Here is a 17220-nt window from a genome sequence, read left to right as displayed (position 1 = left end):
CCATTCCCCCAGCAGTGCCAAGCCTGCCACTAACCCATGTCCCCAAATGCCACATCCACAAAACTTTTACATCCCTCCAGGGATGGGGACTCCACCCTGTTCTGGGCAGCCTGTTCTGCACCCCTTCAGGGAAGGAATTTTCCCTAATATCCAAATTAAATCTCCCCTGGTGCACCCTTCTGGGCTGCTCTCTGGCACAGCCAACATCCCGCTGGTACTGGGACCAGTGCCGGAGCAGCCAGGCTTTTATTCCTCGACCATGCTTTCCATTAATTAATGGCTTTTCTGTGGTTGAACTGCTGGCTCCAGCTCCCCTGCCATCCTGTGCCTGGACAGAGCCCTGCCAGGATGACTGGCAGCCAGGTGCCACCTGAAAAGTGTCCCCAGCCTCATCCTCTTCCCTGTGCCACAGTGCCCATGACAGGGCTGGTTCAGGGATCCAAGTGAGCTGCACAGGAAAGGATGGAAACAGGGGTCCCAGATTATCCCCATGGACCCTCCTGGGAGCACAGTGGTTCTCTGATGTGCCTGCAGGTTCAGGAGCTGGGATCCAACTGAGCTGCACAGGTCAGGATGGAACAGGGTTCCCAGAGTATCCCCTGGGAGCACAGCAGTTCTCTGCTGTGCCTGCAGATCGGGGGCTGCAGGAGGGAGGGGACATAGCTGGGGTCCCCCTGGCCGTGCTGCAGCTCCCTGCACTGTCAGCTGGCACGTGGAGCTCGCTGCAGGCTCTGTGCACAGCAACACACCCCGTGCCTGACTCTGCATTCTCGGCAGCCCACGGACCTGCTGTCCCTGTCCCTGCTGTCCCTGTCCCTGCCTGCGCCGCGGGGGAGAGGGGCTTCTCCAGCAGCATCCCACCTTCGCAGAGCCCTCCATCTCCACCAGCACAGCACACCCACACAGCCAGGAGCCAGCTCCCGCGCTGCTCCTGGGGGAAGGAGACCTTCTTTCCATCCCTTTTTCCCATCCCTGCACAGTGGCACAGTTGCTTCATCTCCTTGAGGTAAGGGAGATGGTCACAACGGGACATGGGGGGCCCCAAGGACATTACCCTGACCTCGGGGTTCCCAAACCACATGGAGCTGGAGGTGGCACTGGTGGCCCCTCTGCACAGCCCGAGCATGGTGCACACAGCACAAACCCTGCCCCAGGCAGCTCCAGCTGTGTCCTGTTGATCTGGTAGGTGCAGGACTAGCCACAGATGCCTGACTGGGACCCACAGCCATTCCCAGGAGCATCATTTCTCTGGAGACAGTCAGATCCAACAGCAGTCCCCTCAGCCTCTTCCTGAGCCTCCCAGGGTTCATCATACCCAGCTCCCACCATGAGCAGCTTGTTTCCTGTGGCATCCTTTGGAGCAAGAGCTCACCTGGCTCTTCTGCTGCATCCACCTGCACCTGGGTCTGACCAAAGGAAAACAGCACCCAAAGGGCACCTTAGTGCCCTTGGGCTCATTCTGGGGAATGCCTCTGAAGTTTGGCTGGCATTTCCACAGGGACACTCCTCATGCCTCAAGACCTGCATTGTCCACAGCCAGTACTGTTTTTCTTCACCTGAGCTTTAGCAAAACTCCCCAGTTTTGGGGGTTTCATCCAGCAGTGTTGCTGACTCAGATCTGTGCCCCTTCCCACTGAAGCCAGGACAGGTGCAAGACCAAACCAAAGCCCATGATGGGTCCCAGAGAGCCTTTGGCTCAACCAAAGGGGGAAAAACAGGGATGGGAGGGCCCCAAGGCTGTGCTGGTGGGGAAAGTGGAGCATATTCTGCTGAGGGAGAATGAAGCACTGCAGCCTTTGTCCTGGCAGACCTACACTAACCCTAGTCAAGCACTAACTGTAATACTGATCATAGACCTAACCATAAACCTACACCTTGGCATAGCTGTAACTCTAAACTTACACTCAGCCGAGCCCTAAATCTAAACCTAACTATAACCCTAACAATAAACTAAGCCTTAAATCTAGCTCTAACACAGACACTAAACTAACCTGAAACATAATTCTAACCTGAGCCCTAAATCTAATCCGAGGCTAACAATAACCCTAAACCTAAGCTTAAATCTAAACCTAAGCATAAGCCTAAAATTAGTACTACTCCTAATACTAATCTGAACCTTAAACTTAGCCATAGACCAAACACCAGCCCTAGACTTAACCTAAGTTTTAACACTACTCTTAGATCTAACCAGACCCTAAATCTTTTATCTTAGCTCTAGACCTAACCTTAAAGCTAAACTTAGCTTTAGCCTTAACCTTAAACCTATACCTAATCCAAACACTAGCCCTGAACTTGATCATAGCCCTAAACCCAGACCTAAATTTAGTCCAACTTTAGCAGTAGCTCTGACCCTGACCCTAATCCTAACCTCAGGCCCAGCTTCAGCCCCTCAGCAGCCAAAGGGAGGCCAAGCTCTACCCCTGAGGTGCTGCAGAAGGACCGAGGGGGTCCCCATATCCTGCAGCTCCCAAGGATGTCCGTGCTCAGGATCCAACACTCTCCTCTCAGGAGAGGAGCAGGAGTTCCAGCCCATTGCAGGACTTCCATCCCACTGCAAGAGTTCCATCCCATTCCAGGGGTTCCATCCCACTGCAGGAGTTCCTGGCTTGAGCAGCTGACAATCAAATTCTTGAAAATTTCCACCACCCTGCTTGAGTCAGGAGGTTGAGGACTCTGGCACTGTTCCCCATCACTAGCACCACCTTTCTTGACCCCAATTTCTTACTTAAAGCCTTCATGGCTTCCACCTGCTTTTTCCATGGAGGAAGGATGCTGCCATCCCCCTGTCTGTGATCCCACCAGTAAAAAACATGAGGAAAGCCCTCATTTTGGGGAGAGCAAGGGAAAACACAGCGAACCCACAGCTTGTGTCTTTTCAGCCAGGCTCAAGCCAAGTGTTGGTCAAGGACAGGGTTGTGGAGACACAGGGCAGCTCTGGTGTGAGGATAAACCCCAAACCACCAAGAAGCTGCACAGACATCCCACAGCAGCACCAAGCATCACCACAGCATCACCACCGAGCAGCAACATCCTCCTGAGGCTGATCATGCCACTGCTTGGCAGGGCTCCATGCCTCAGAGCCAGGCTGGGGACCATCAGAACAAGCAGGGGCTACAAATCCCTGCATTCTCAAATTCTGGCTGCCCTGCCAGCTTTTGCCCTCACGGGCACTGGCATTAGGGCTCTGGTGCCATGGGGTGAGATTAAATGTGCAGGGAGGTTTTCATCGGAGCATCAGCATCCTCATGCCGTTTGAAACAGACCCTGAACTTCAGGGGACATGGACAGGTCACCCTGCAGACCTCACCCCACAGCCAAGCAAAGCACAGGCACGTTCAGCTGGCACCAGCTCCAGAGAAGAAAAGGGTGAAGAAAAACCCTCCACCAGTCTCTGCCTTTCAAATGCGCCTTATAAATATCTGCTCACCGTCTTCTGAGTCACCCAGCTGAAACGTGCAAGTTATTAACAGCCTGGGAAGGGGCTGGGAAGCAACTGGAAGGCAGAGGAGGCTTCTGGCTAAGTCAGCACTTTGTCCCAGAGCTGCACTGGCAGCGCTGCTGTCTGCTTTTCCCTCTTTGGGTGGAGAGCAGAGGGCTCTGGGGATGCTGAAACACACAGTGAGGCTGTCCTGGATGGATGCAATGCTCAGGCTAAGCCCCAACCCAGCCCCAGCCAAAAAAAGTCTGGGTTTCACATTTTCAGTGGGAAATGCACCCCATCCCACTTCCAAATCCCTCTCTTTGTTCTATTTGATTTATCATAGAATATACAAAAGGCCCAAAAGGTTTGAACCCACCCAAGATTCTCCCATGTCCTTCCTTCCCTCTAACTCCACACACCAGGGATGCAGGCAGGGCTCAGAACATGGGTCCAGGAGCAGGATTTGCTGCTGGGAGCAGCATTTGGGGACAGGAGAGGACCAAGGGCTGCTGCTGCCAAATAACCAGCTTCAGGGACATTTGGCACTCAGCAAGTCCCTGAGGCTGCCATACTGGTCCATTCCCCACAGGGGATCCTGTGTGGATGACAAGGTTTGGGGACAGCTTCCTCTAAGGTGTTTCCAAACACCTTCCTACACATTTCTACACGGCCAGATTGGATGAGGAGGGACCTGGTGTACTGAAAGGTGTCCCTACCCACGGCAGGGACATAGGAACTGGATGAGCTTTAAGGTTCTTTCCAACCCAAACCACTCATCCCACAATTCAGGCTCCAACCCCTGAAACATCAAATCTTGCTGTCATCTCCCATTGCTAAGGCAGGTGAGACCCTTCCACCCACCCCTGACACCTGGGCTGGGAGAAGCCAAGCTCAGGCTGCCTGCTGCCCACTCAGCAGCCTCTGCACTGCCTGACCCTGCTGCTGCTGTGCAGATGGAGCCATGGCAGCAAACAAAGCCTCTCCCAACAGTCCCTATCCAGCTCACTCCCCCCTCCAGACAGGCCCATCCATTCAGGAGAAAGCTGGACAGGCAGAGAGTCCCAGGCAGCTCCGGGCCCTGCCGGCATTTCTGAGCCCAGCACAGCTCCCACTGAGCCACGTGGGAGCTGGCAATGAGACAAAAGCAATGACCAGGGTCAGAGGGCAGCAGGAGGAAAGAGGGATTCCCAGAAATTGCTGCTGCATCCACCATTGCCCCCAGGGAATGCTGTATTCAGCCCTAGATGGATGCTCAGGCTCCCAGAGCCCCCAAAGCAGCACAGCTCACAGGGGATGAGCTGGGCTCTGCTGCAGATGATGGCCAGGGCACACCTGGTGAGGATCCTCACTAACAGAGCCAGAATCTGGCCCAGATCCCAACACCTCCAAACAACTGGCTCTTCTGAAGCTGGAGATGCTCAGGGAGATGCCCTGGGGTGATGGAGGGGAAATTCCTCACTCACCCTGGAGACCTTCCATGGACAGGAGCAGGGTGCTGGGAAGCTCCTGGCATATGCAGAATGCAGGAAGCTTGCAGCCAGGAGTTTTCCCTCTATTTTCCCTGCCAGGCACCTCCAGGCTCTGGGGCTGGGTGCACAGGCAGGTGGGTGATCCTGAAGAGCCCCAGTTACAAGTGCAGGAAGAGCCTGAGGCTTTGAAAAACCTGGAGAACCTCACCTAAGAACCTCAACAATGGGGGACCAGGTTAACCTCCTACCACTGAACCCCTTTTCCTGCTGGAGGGGGAGCCGAGCCATCCAGCCAGACTGCCAGGACAATGGAGTGATGGGGTGGGCATTTTCCATGGCATTTTACACATGCAGCCCAGGGACCAGCAATAACCATGAAGGGTCTGGGGGGGTTCTCCAAGAGGTTTGCAGGTGCTCCAAGGCTTCCAAAGGGTGGCTGAGGCCATGCTCCCTGTGTCCCAGACAGTGTTGTGCCCTGAAGGAAGCCCTGACCCCTCCCAGCCTCCTCTGAGCTGGATCCTTCCCGCAGGGATGCTCAGAGCTGCATCTCCTCCTCTGTGTTTTCCATCTGCAGAGCTCAGTAGCTGCTTCCCCAGCCCCAGCTGCTGTCAGATGCTGTGAAAGCAGCAGCTCCAGGCACCCTGGCACCCCACCCACCTCTAACCAGGTCAGCGTCCACCCACCCGGGAGCACACATCCCGGCAGGAGAAAGGGACGAAATGGGTTAAAACGTGACCTGGATAATGCTGCACCTGCATCCCCTTGCAAAAAAAATGCACCATGCACATGGGAGAGCTGGGCCACCTCTGGATGCCAGCCCCAGCGTCACTGGTAGCCCATGGAACAGGGCAGGGCTGGAGGGGAGGCTGGGAGCAGCAGCACCTTCCCCACAGCGCCAGCCTCACACTGCAGCCCCTCCAGGGAGCACTGCAGGGCCGAGGGCATCATCCTCTGGCAACTCCTGGGAAGCTTTTCCACCTCTCTGTACCCCGTGGGGTTCACAGGAGCAGGGACAAATAGGAAGGACATATCCCATGTTAAAAGGATAAAGCAGCTGGACTCATCATTCCCACCTTGCCTGCCAATTCCCACCTGGGCACAGCCAGCCCAGCTACACCAAGCTTTTATGTCAGTTACTTTTTTTAAAAAAGCCTTTAAAGAGCAGCAGCAGAGGCAGGAGGGAACATGGGGCTCGCATGGCATTTCAAGACCTTTGTGTGTTTTGCTTAAAGAAAAGGACACGTGCACGTGTTCAGGCAGCACCAGGGAAGGATCTCTGCAGGGAACAAAGCACACACAGCACCAGGGAGTGAGCCAGGAGAGCTGGGGGAAGGATGCTGCCTGCAGAGACAGACCCAGCACCCACGGGAGCGTGGGAGGATCAGCACCTATTGGGGCCTTGAGAAAACAGATCCAAGGCACACATTGCATGTAGGCAAGAGAGATGCTGGAGGGTGTTTTCTACAGAGAGGGAGAGGGTTCTCACCCAAAGGTCAACTCATGAAGGTGTGAAAATTCGGTGAGGGAAATGAGTAGCGCTGGAGCAGGAGTGGATGGAAGCTTCCCTGCACCCCAACAGCCCTGCCATCACCTGAAGCACCTGCTCCAGGAGAGCCCAGGCTGCTCCTGGGCACATTCCAGTCCCTCCTGCTTCTGGTGGTCCTGGTGTGAGCAGATGAGCCAGGCAGTTCGGCCAGAGCCCGAGCATGTGGAGCTGGCACTGTCAGACAAAGGAATCCAGCACTGAGAAGCCTTCCTCCTTTCTGCCCTAGACCTGCATTTCTTCCTGTGGTCCAGCTCACCCTCCCAGAGGGCTTTTCAAAATGTGGGATCTGCTCCCACTGGAGCAGGGGGAGGAGGGATTGGGAGCACCCCAGATCCTTGGTGCCCAGAGCACACGCTGTGAATATCCATGCACATCCTGCTTCCCAGCAGCTGCGGCGCAGCCAGCGCTGCACACGGGGGTGCACGCACACGGGGGGCTCTGCCAGCCCCGCCAAGCCTCTGGGCACTGGGGATCCACACACTGCAAGCTGCCCCTCTTGCCACGTGGGCTCTCCAGAGCATCACCCTTCCCTGCTTCCAGGGAGCACTGTCATCCCTCAGCAAGGTCACCCACGCTGTCACACAAAGCCCGCTGTGCCCGCTGCAGCAGGAGACCACCGTGAGCCCCATCCCCACCTGGCCTTACGCAGACAGGCACTGTGACACTGGGAGCCCCAAATCTGCTTGGTGAGCGGGTGGCCGTGCAGGGACTGGCTTCTCTTGCCCTGTGTGAAGCTGCCGAAACCACAATTCAGAAGGCTGACCTGAATTTCACAAAGTCACCCGGGCCCCCCTGCGGCCCACCACTGGGCCAGGAGCCTTCTACCCTTGCAGGAAATCATTATGGGATGAGGGTGATGGGGAGACAGGGAGATTCAGTTCACACCAGCCCTCCGGCACAGAAACACCGGCGATGACCTGCCCCGGGGCTAACATGGGTGGCGAGTGGGGAATAGGGAGGGGTCGCAGCCTCTTGTCATTTCCTTGCCACCCCCTCCCTGACAGCTGTCAGGCAGGAGGAACTTTTTCCTGCGTCCCTGACGTCTCCTTCGCTCCTCTGCCCGGCATTACTCCCAGAGCATCCCTCCCTCTTGGCGTGGTCCCCCATCCCCGGTGCCGGCGGGAGGGAACTCACATGTCAGATGCGGCCGCCTGGTACGGCTGGCTCCGGCAGAGAATGGAGTGTCCGCAGCCCTGGCCCATGGCTCCGCATGCTTCGGCAGCCCTCCCAGCCCCGCCGCCGCCGCGCCCGCTTCTCGGTGCCGGCTGCGAGCGGAGCCTCCCGCCGCGCTCAGCTCGCTGCTGTCACCGAGCCCGATGCAGCGCGCCGAGGCGTGCGGGAGGGGAGGACGGAGCGGGGGCGACGCTGATTGACGGCGCTGCTGCGGCTCCGCGGGGCTGGGCGGGGGCCGCGCCGCTCGGCGGAGGGCCCGGAGGGGCCGGAGGGGCCGCACCTGCCGCCCGCCGCCGCCCAACCCGCGCCGCGCCCGGCCTCGCCCGTGCGCCGCGCCGCGCCGGGGAGCGCCCGCCTTTGTCTCGGAGCGCCCGCGGGACCTGCCCTGCCCGCTCGCCCCTCCGGCCCTGCTGGGAGCGCAAGCCCCGTGTGCCGTGCGCTGTTACTGCCCCGGTGGCACCGGCAGCACCACTGGGCAGCAGTGTTCCCACCTGTCCCTGTCCCAGAGGTACTGAGCAGCACTGGTCCCACAGGTTCCTGTCCCAGGGGCAATGAGCTGCACTACGCAACATTTGGACCACGGGCAGGCTGCAATGTATTTCTTCTCTTGTAAGGGAGATGGCCTCAAGTTTTTCAAGAGAGGTTTGGATTTGGTATTCGGGACAATTTCTTCCCCAATACTGTTGTCAAACGCTGCAGGCACCATGCCTGTGGGGATTTAAAAGCCATGTAAATGTGATACTTGGGGACATGGTTTAGTGGTGGGCTTGGCAGTGCTGGAAAATGGTTGGATTCAGTGGTCTCAGAGGGATTTTCCAAATCATGGTTCTGTGATTCTATCATACTGAATGGCACTGGACCACAAACGAGTCCCTGCCAGAGAGTGGACACCTGGCAAACAGTCCCAGCCATGTGGGTGGTCTCCAGCTTGAACCTGCTGCTCTCCTGTCCTGGGCCCCATGGGCTGAGTTCTGGCAGTGTGAGCTGCCAGCAGGGTGGGACAGTGTCAGAGGGGTGAGCAGGGTGGAACAGTGTCAGAGGGTGCCTGGAGAAGGGTAGAAGTCACTGCAGTGCCAGCACTGCCTGTGCTCTTCAGGCAATGACCCCATGCACGGGAGCTACACTCCCAAGAGGGACCCTGGGGAAGGACACTCATCCTACACTGAATTCAGGTCAGAGGTTTCTGTGAAACCTCCTGGCACAAGGGAATCAAGAAGGAGTGATAGCAACCTGAGCTTTCAAAGATATTTAAGCATTTCAGCTTCTTCCAGTGCAAGCACTAGAGACAAAAAGGGAAGCTCCTAGGGACCAGGTGCTGGACAAAGACTGCGAGGAGATCATCCAGCTGATGAAGGTCTTGACTCAGGGTCACAGAACCACTGAATGGTTTGGGTTGGAAGGGACATTTGAAGCTCCTCCAGTTCCACTCCGCTGCCATGAGCAGGGACATTTTCCACTAGACCAGGTGTCTGCAAGCCCCATCCAGTCTGGCCTTGAATGCTTCCAGGGATGGGGCAGTCACTGCTTTTCTGGGCAGCCTGTGCCAGGGTCTCACCACCCTCACAGCCAAGAATTCCTTCCCAGTATCCAATCTAACCCTACTGTCTGTCAGACAAAAGCCATCCCCGCTGTCCTGTCGCTCCAGGCCATTGTCCAACATCCCCCCCCAGCTCCCTTGGAGCTCTGTTAGGCAATGGAAGGGGCTCCAATGTTTCCCCAGAACCTTCTCTTCTTCAGGCTTAACACTCCCAACTCTCTCAGCCGTAGGAGGGATGCCCACAGCAGATGTGTTCCAGTTGCCAGAGCATCTCCACAGCATCCTCTGTATTCCCTCCATCAGCTTCATGTCCTTCTGATGCTGGGCCCCAGAGCTGGAAGCAGCTCTGCAGGACAGGTCTCACCACAGCAGAGCAGAGCAGAATCCCTTCCTTGCCTGCTGCCCACACTCCTGGGGACCAGCCCAGGACACAGGGGGTGTCTGGGCTGTCAGTGCACATGGCCAGGGCATCCTGAGCTTTTCAATTCTCAAGTCTTTCTCCCTAGGGCTGCTCTCAATTCATTCTCCAGCCATTCTGTTTGTGCTTGGGAATACTCCAACCCAGGTGCAAGACCTTGACTTACCTTGTTGAATTTCAGGTGGCTGGCACAGTATCCCCTCTTCAGCCTGTCCAGGTCCCCCTCAATTCCATCCCTTCCCTCCAGAATGGTGATCACACCACAGAGCTTGCTGTAAACATGCTGGGGTACCCTGGATCCCACTGCCTGAGCCACTAACAAAGATCCATGTCTTTGCCCTGCTCTTTCTCTCACCCTCAGTGTCTCTGGGCCACTGGCAGCACAGAGCCATGGACCTTTGTTCTCAGCCAGCACAGGCACACAGGTGAATCTAGAGCGTGTCTGGGGTCTGCAGGCTCCACTGCACCGCTCTGCAGGTACCTGCATCCTCTGCACTCTCTCCCCATGCTGTGTGCTGCACCACAGGCCCAAACCACGCTCCCAAACTGGGAACTTGGCTTGGTGTGTTGAGATTTTGCACCAAAAAGAGCTATTTGGGTTGCTCTTCACTAGTCTTGCAGACCTCCATCTCCCCAGCATCATTTGCCTGTGGGGAGAAGGGAGGAATGTGCTTTAAAGTCGTTGTGGATCCACCAGCTGGGACGTCAGAGCAGCAATAGATATTAAGGGATTAGCACTCAAATCACATCAGTTCCTGTCAAATTCACCAGAATTAATATCCCCATGGCCTACAGATATAGGCAGAGTATCAGTTACACAAGATCCTCTGACTTTGTTATCTGCAAGGGGAAACTGAGGCTCAGACCTGCAATTACTTTCCCAAATTTTCCCCCAAGAGAGCTGAGAGTAGAGCTGGGACTAATTGGAGATTATTTTAAGGATCATCACTTTAATCTAACCCCTATTTCCACCCTGAGCCTCAGATTTAATGACTTAAAGATAGGTTTTCATCATATCCTGCACTCCTTTAGGGGGAGAACCTGCTGTGGGGCACCATGGGGTGCCCTAAGGACTGGGAGCCATTCCAGCACTCATCCATCTCCTCCCACCAAGGTGGCCAAGGTGTTCCCAACACTCTGCAGTGGCAGTAGTGGATGGTGGGAGCAGGGTGGCTGCCACGTATGGGCCATCCCACACCCTGCTAACCCCATCACCTTGTAACATACCAGGAGTCCCCTCCTTTCCAGAAAAGCTGGTTCCATGCCTGTTTATCCCGGCCCCTCTTATTCCCCAAGGGATGTTTTTGTCTTGCAGTGGTCCCCAGACAGAAGCAGCTGAGAAGATCAGAGCAGATGTGGGTGCAAAGACCACCAGAAGGAACCATCCATCTCCAGATGCAGGGCAAGGACCGTCACGTCTGCATATTACCTTGGAATCATGGAATTTGTGTGGGAAAAGCCATTTGGGACCATCAAGTCCAACCATTCCCCACCACTGACAAGCCCTCCACCACACTATGGACCCAAGTGCCACATCCACATGGATTCCCACCATCCCACATGCTCCAAACCCCCTGGGACTCCCTCCATGGTGCCTGTGTGATGCCTAGCTCTCCACCTTCTCATTCCCCTCTCCAAATGTCATTCCTGGTATTTAAGAGACGTGGTTTTCTCAGCTCCACATCTGCCTGTACTATTTTCTCCTCAAGAGAGAAAACTATGCCCCATATCCAAGAAGCTTCTTAGAGTCCTCCTGCAAATGGCAGCACAGTGTGTGAAGTCCCAGGGGTGTCATGGAGGCAAAGAATTGGAAAAACCCTCCTGGAATGTTTTGGTGTGTTTAATTAAAATGCTCAGTTGCTCAGTTTGAGGTTGATTTTTGTTTTGGTTTTTTGGTTTTTTTTTTTAATAAATCCTGCTAATTCTTGCTTGGAAGCACACAAGGCATTTTTGGGTGGGCATTGCTGCGTGGATATTGCTGGGTGGGCATCACTGGATGTGTTGGAACCCAGGAAATTCCTCTGGCTGTCCTGGAGGACTCGAGACCCTGCCAAGGGGGCTCAGAGACCTTGGCACAGAGCCCAAGACCCCTGTGCCTTTGATCTTGACCCATGGAAAAAACAATTACCTTATATGAAGATTTACAAGCCACAAAAGTTTTAGTAGAATAATAGTTAGTTTGTCACAGGGTGAAAAATAGATTTTTGAGGTTTTTAGAATAGGGTCTTGGGGTCCCAAGATGGAGGAATTTGGGCGTGCACTGTCCTTCCTTCTTCCTTCTTCCAAGGCTCCATGTTCTGGGTGATGCTGGCACTTTTAGATTGGTTTGGAGTAGAAGCTCATTGTCTAACATAGGTGATAGGTATTGGGAAGTAATTGCAAATATTGTACATGTAGTTTTTAGTTTAAAAAGATAACACCACCCCATGAGAGGCAGAGTGCAGAAGCCATGTCTCTGTCTGACCTGCTGGGCGGACCTCGGCAGGCAGGAGAAAGAATGTTATAGATAAGATACAATAAACAACCTTGAGAATGAGAAATGAAGAGTTCTGACTCCTTGTTCAAGCACTGGGCTGGGAAAAAAGACTTTCTAACACATCTCAGGGTCACTCTGACCAGCTACAGACCCCAAGAGCTGCTACAGAGCATGGACATTCCTGGTGCCATCTCCTGCACAAAGCTGCTAAAACCAGGGCATCACTGATCCCTCTGACAGGGCTGAGGCCCCAGTGATGGTCAGGGAGATCCTCCCAGAAACCTTCTCCAGGTGCACCTGAGAGGGGCAGCTCAGCCTGACCTCCTGGCCAGAGGGAGCAGGTCCTGGGAGACATGACAACAGTCAGAATCCTGACACAGTGTCTCCTACAAATATCACATTATCTCCTAAAAATCTGACTTGTTTCTCTTTGCTGGAGCTGCTGGGGATCCTGCACTGGGCACCAGCATGGGCTGCATGTCTTTATATATTTACTGCTGGGAGAGCGAAGCGGTGCCAGGTTCCGTAGGCAGCGTTCCATCTCCGTGGGCTCTTGCCGATATTTGTGGCGTGAATGCGAAACGAGCCTTGCTTTGCTTTCTGCTGATACTCCTCAGCAAGATGATTGAATTCTGTGGGCTCTGAATAGGCAGGCTTTGTCCTCGAGCACGTATTGTGCAGGATACCAATTCCAGCACTAATGGAGATGTATTTGCTGATACAAAGCAATTTGCACCTTGAATACCTTCCCTAGAAATGCGCTCTGCATCACACCAGAGCTGTGAGCTCTCTTGCTGTGCATGCAGGGAGATACTCCCCTTCCTCTGAAGACTCCCAGTCCAGCTTCCTGGGATGGTCTGAGCCACTTTCCTGCTTTGAATCATGGAATCACAGAATCATTAAGGTTGGAAAAGCCCTCAAAGACCACCAAGTCCAGCAGCTCCCCACCACTGCCAAGCCCACCACTAAAATACGTCCACAAGTGCCATGTCTACATATCTGTTTAATCCCTCTTGGTCCTGCCATGCACATAGGCATCTCCATGAGAAAGTTCCATTTCAGCAAGTTTTGGGGATATTTTTTTCCTCTTTCTGATTTTTCCACCATTTTCCCTCATAAACCTGAAGAGTCTTACAGGGAGAGAAGAAAATAGCAAAACAGAGAAAAGCTTTTCCATTTCCATTGACATTTATCCTGGGAACAGATAAAGAACAGGAAAAAAAACACACAGAGGAACCTGGAGCCTTGTTTTTATTGCAACGTCGGTACAAGATGTTCTCAATAAAAAAAACCTAAAAGGAAATAAATTCACAGTGAACCAGAAAATTATTCCCTGTGTCCAGAGGTCCAACAGCTCACCTGTGATTGGGGCGGAACAGAGAGAAACACCCTGTGTGTATTTTGGGGTAGGGATGGGTGTCCCAGGAGATGTTTGGGGTCGCCACATCCCACACTGGGGCAATGCTGTCACCAGTGCCAGCCCATCCCATGCTGCAGCCATCCAGGTTTGGTGCTGCTGGAGCTGGGATGGAGCTTCTGAACAGCACAGGAAGGAGCTTGGGTAGCACCTTGAGGAGCTCCTTGGGGAGGCAAGGGCTTTCCTTGGCTTTGGAGATGGGGTTTGGAGAGGGAAAGGGAAAGAAGAGGAAAAAGAAGGGTGGTGAAGGGAAAAGAAGGGAAAGGGGAAGGAAAAAGGGAAATGGGGGAGGGAAAAAGGGGGAAAAAAGGCAAAGAAGGGGAAAGAAGGTGAAGGGGAGGGGGGGAAGGGAAAAGGAAAGAGGAAGAGGAAAGAAAAGAGGAAACAGAAGGGAAAAGGGAGGGGGAGGGGAAAAGGAAGAAGGAAGGGGAAGAGATCTGAGTCAGCCACCTTCTCCAGGGTTGTTCCACACCATGCTGCTGGTCTCAGCAGCCCCCCCAGGCTGTAGACCCCCAGCCCCAGCTCCCTCAGGATTGGGGTCCCACAGGCCCCTGGGATTGGCAGGGCAGAGGGAGGGTGGCTGGGGACAGCTCCTGCAGCCCCTCCAGCACCTGCACCTGCCCTCCAGCCTCTGCCAGTGTCCCCTGCCTGGTCACAGCTGTCAGCTGGCTGCGGGAGGGGACAGGGACCCGCTGGCCCTGTCACACTCAGGACATCATGCAGGTGACCTTCCCAGTGCTGAGCCAGGAGAATGAGGTGCTCATGGACACCAAGGGGCACAGGGGACACTCTGCCCCCACTTTCCAACCTCACTCTTCATTGCACCTCAATTTTTTCCATCCTCCCATAGAATGATGTGCCCCTGAGCCCAAAGTATGGGAAAATATCCCTGCAGTGCCTTTCTCCAGGTGGCAGCTTCCCTACCTGGCCTATGCCAGGGGGGACACTCAGCAGGCAGAGGGAAACAGGGATTGAAGCAGGGCTGCAGGATCAGACCCTGGGAACTGTCAGGAGTCATAAGGATGCTCCCAGGGCTCTGCCAGGTACAGCCCAGGTACCATCCCCACAGTCCTCCCCCATACCAAGGACCCGGACCTGACCCCCTCCACTGATTCCTCATTCCAAAGATGCTCAAGGTTTTGGATATCCTTTATTCCACCCCTGAGCCCTTCCCAGCCCTCACACTGCTGCCTGTGGAAGCAGGCATGGGGCACCAAGGCATCCAGTCCCAGGGTGGCCCAGAATTCCCAAATGCCCTCTTCCCCCTTGCCATCACCCAGAGGCAGGGGTCTACCTCTGCTAGGAGGAGTGGAGGGGTTTTTCCTTTGCACCCAACACTGTCACACCCCCAGGATGGGTGGCAGATGAGGTGGGAGACAGGGAACAGGGCAGGAACCAGGGCAGGACACAGGAAGAGCAGGATGGAGCTCCTTGTTCCTGGGAAGAGATGTCCCTGTGTTCTGCCTTCCAGCAGCGGTGGGGCAGATGAGAAGTGTCCCTGCACCTTCAGCAGGGGTCAGGATCAATCAGTGTCCCCTTGTCATGGCCCATGGGTGCACCCAGAAGGGAAATGGGGGCCCCATGGAGAGAGGCTGCCTTTGGGGTGGTCCTTCAGGGTCATGGAAGGGATCCATGCGAGCACTGACCATCATGGGAGCTCTCTAGCACATTATCCCTCCAAATCTAGCAGCATGGGATAGCATGAGGCTTCAAAAGCCTCTCCCAAAGGTTTCCCTACCCCATGTCCCAAACCATGGCTGGTGAGAGGGAAGGGCAGAGCTCAGCTCCTCCAGGTGCTGATAGCATGTCCTCTGCACTCCCCATCGTGCTCCAGAGGGCTTCTTGGGGTGGGCAGAAGCAGTGATGAAGCTTCCAGAGGTAAAGGGGGGAACTCAGTGCTCCTCTGGGCAGCAGAAGTGCCTTGAGGCATCCGTCCCTCCCAGACGGGGGCTCAGCTCTGCTCCCAACCTGCACAGGGGGTTCTGCAAGGACACCCCGCTCCCGCTGTGCCTCCAGTGCCAGCCTGAGCATCCCACCAGGCGGGAGCCAATCCTCGGGGTGTGGCCCCCAGGGTGGTGGTGGTGCTGGCTCGGCAGCAGCAGCAGCATCGGGCAGCACAGAGCTTGGTGCCCGGGGGGACGGCGGGGACGCGCTGGGAGGGAGGCACATGGGGCTGGCATGCTGCTGGCCCGGCTCTGGCTGCCAGGTAGCCATGGAAACCTCCCGGCGGGATGCTGTGCCGATAAATAGCCAATTTGAAGTGATTCTCCTCAAAGAGCTTTTTTTTTCCCCCTGTGTTTATTTTTTTTTATATACAAAGTCTCAGGGATTTTTTAGATTTACCTTTGCTTATTTTATTGTTTCCCTTTATTTTATTATTTTTCTTTATTTTGTCATTTGTTTTCTTTTGGTTTGGGTTTTTTGGTTTTTGTTTTATTTTTTGTAGATTTTTGTTTTGGTTTGGGTTTTTTTGGTTTGTTGTTGTTGTTGCTGCTGTTATATTTTTCCTTTATTATTTTTTCCTTTGATTCAAGGCCTGGCCTCCACAAACACTCAAGACAGTGAGGTTTGACATCTCTGTTGTCTTCAATAAGCCAAAGCTCATTGCTATTTCAGCGGCAGCCCACGTGGAAGTGGGGTGACATCATTCAGGGCCACATGTGCACAGAGCTGCTGCTCACCTGGATACGAATTTAGGTGGGATAAATACTCATGTGTGCACCGAGCATGTATGAGTGTGTTTGGAGGCATGGTCATGCATGGAATTGCAGATCCAGGCAGGCCATACACACATCTGGAAAGCATACAGCATGCTCATGCACACATCTGGAGTCACAGCCCAAAATGGGCTCCTTGGGAATCTCCCATCAGGTGGAACAAGGGCAAACTGAAATTTTGGAGTCCTGCTGAACCAGACTCGTGGATGGGCAGAGCTGTGCCTGCTCCTCTGCAGCTGCACCCATGTCTGGTGCACCCGGGGTCAGGGCTGGGTAGGGGACGGGTGCCCAGCCTGCAGGATATGTGGTACATCCATGGAACTGCCTGGAGCACTGTGGTCATTAGCCACGGGGCTCCTAAAGACTGATTCCATAGGGATTTCACTGCCAAAGACTGATTCCATAGGGATTTCACTGCCTTCACCTGCAGAACCTGCTGGGCTCTTGTCTGCAGCCCAGGGAGCAGCTCTGAGCTTTCACCTGGGGAAGGATGCCCCCAGGGAGGCTCCAGAGATGCTTCAGATCCCTTCTATGACCCTTCTACAGCCCACAGGGACACTGAGTCCCCCCACCATCCCTGAAAAGCTCATCCCTGTTTCTCCCCACCCCTAGAAGTCCTGGAGCACAGAGGGGAGCAGGGCTGTCACCCAGGGGACATGCAGCAGCCAGGATGTTGACAACTCAGCAATTCTATGTATCTGCCTGTCCCACATTGCACACATCTCCCTGGGGATCCTGGCTCCAGGGGATCCTAGCTGGGCTCCGTGCCCAGCCCTGGGCAGGGATGCATCAGGAATATCTCTGGGCTGACAACCCAGAAGCATTGCTGATGCGATGTTAATAAAGAGATTGAAAGCTCTGTTATTTTTAAATAAATGCAAATTAACATCTACTTAATGGAGAAAGACAAACCCAGATCCTCATCTGAGCCAGTGCTGTGACAGTGATGGATAAACAGCCATCAGCCAGAGCATCCTTGTTCACATGCCAGGCCCACATGCTCTGGGATGCAATGGCACCACTGGCCTCTGCTGGGAAGAAGGCTG

General features: G+C 54.7%; 1 protein-coding gene across 1 annotated transcript in view; it reads right to left on the bottom strand.

Moving 5' to 3' along the window:
- PDE2A (phosphodiesterase 2A) overlaps nucleotides 1-7771 on the bottom strand; it is a 41660-nt gene extending 33889 nt beyond the window's left edge. Inside the window, exon 1 of the mRNA XM_058045773.1 lies at nucleotides 7571-7771. Within this exon, the coding sequence (XP_057901756.1) occupies nucleotides 7571-7638 (68 nt within the window). The 5' untranslated portion in view covers nucleotides 7639-7771. The remainder of the gene's footprint in view (nucleotides 1-7570) is intronic.
- Nucleotides 7772-17220: the final 9449 nt, after the last annotated feature.

The sequence above is a fragment of the Melospiza georgiana genome, chromosome 2 (assembly GCF_028018845.1).
Source record: "Melospiza georgiana isolate bMelGeo1 chromosome 2, bMelGeo1.pri, whole genome shotgun sequence".
In the NCBI taxonomy this organism is placed as follows: Eukaryota; Metazoa; Chordata; class Aves; order Passeriformes; family Passerellidae; genus Melospiza; species Melospiza georgiana.
This window is presented reverse-complemented; position numbering and strand designations above follow the sequence as displayed.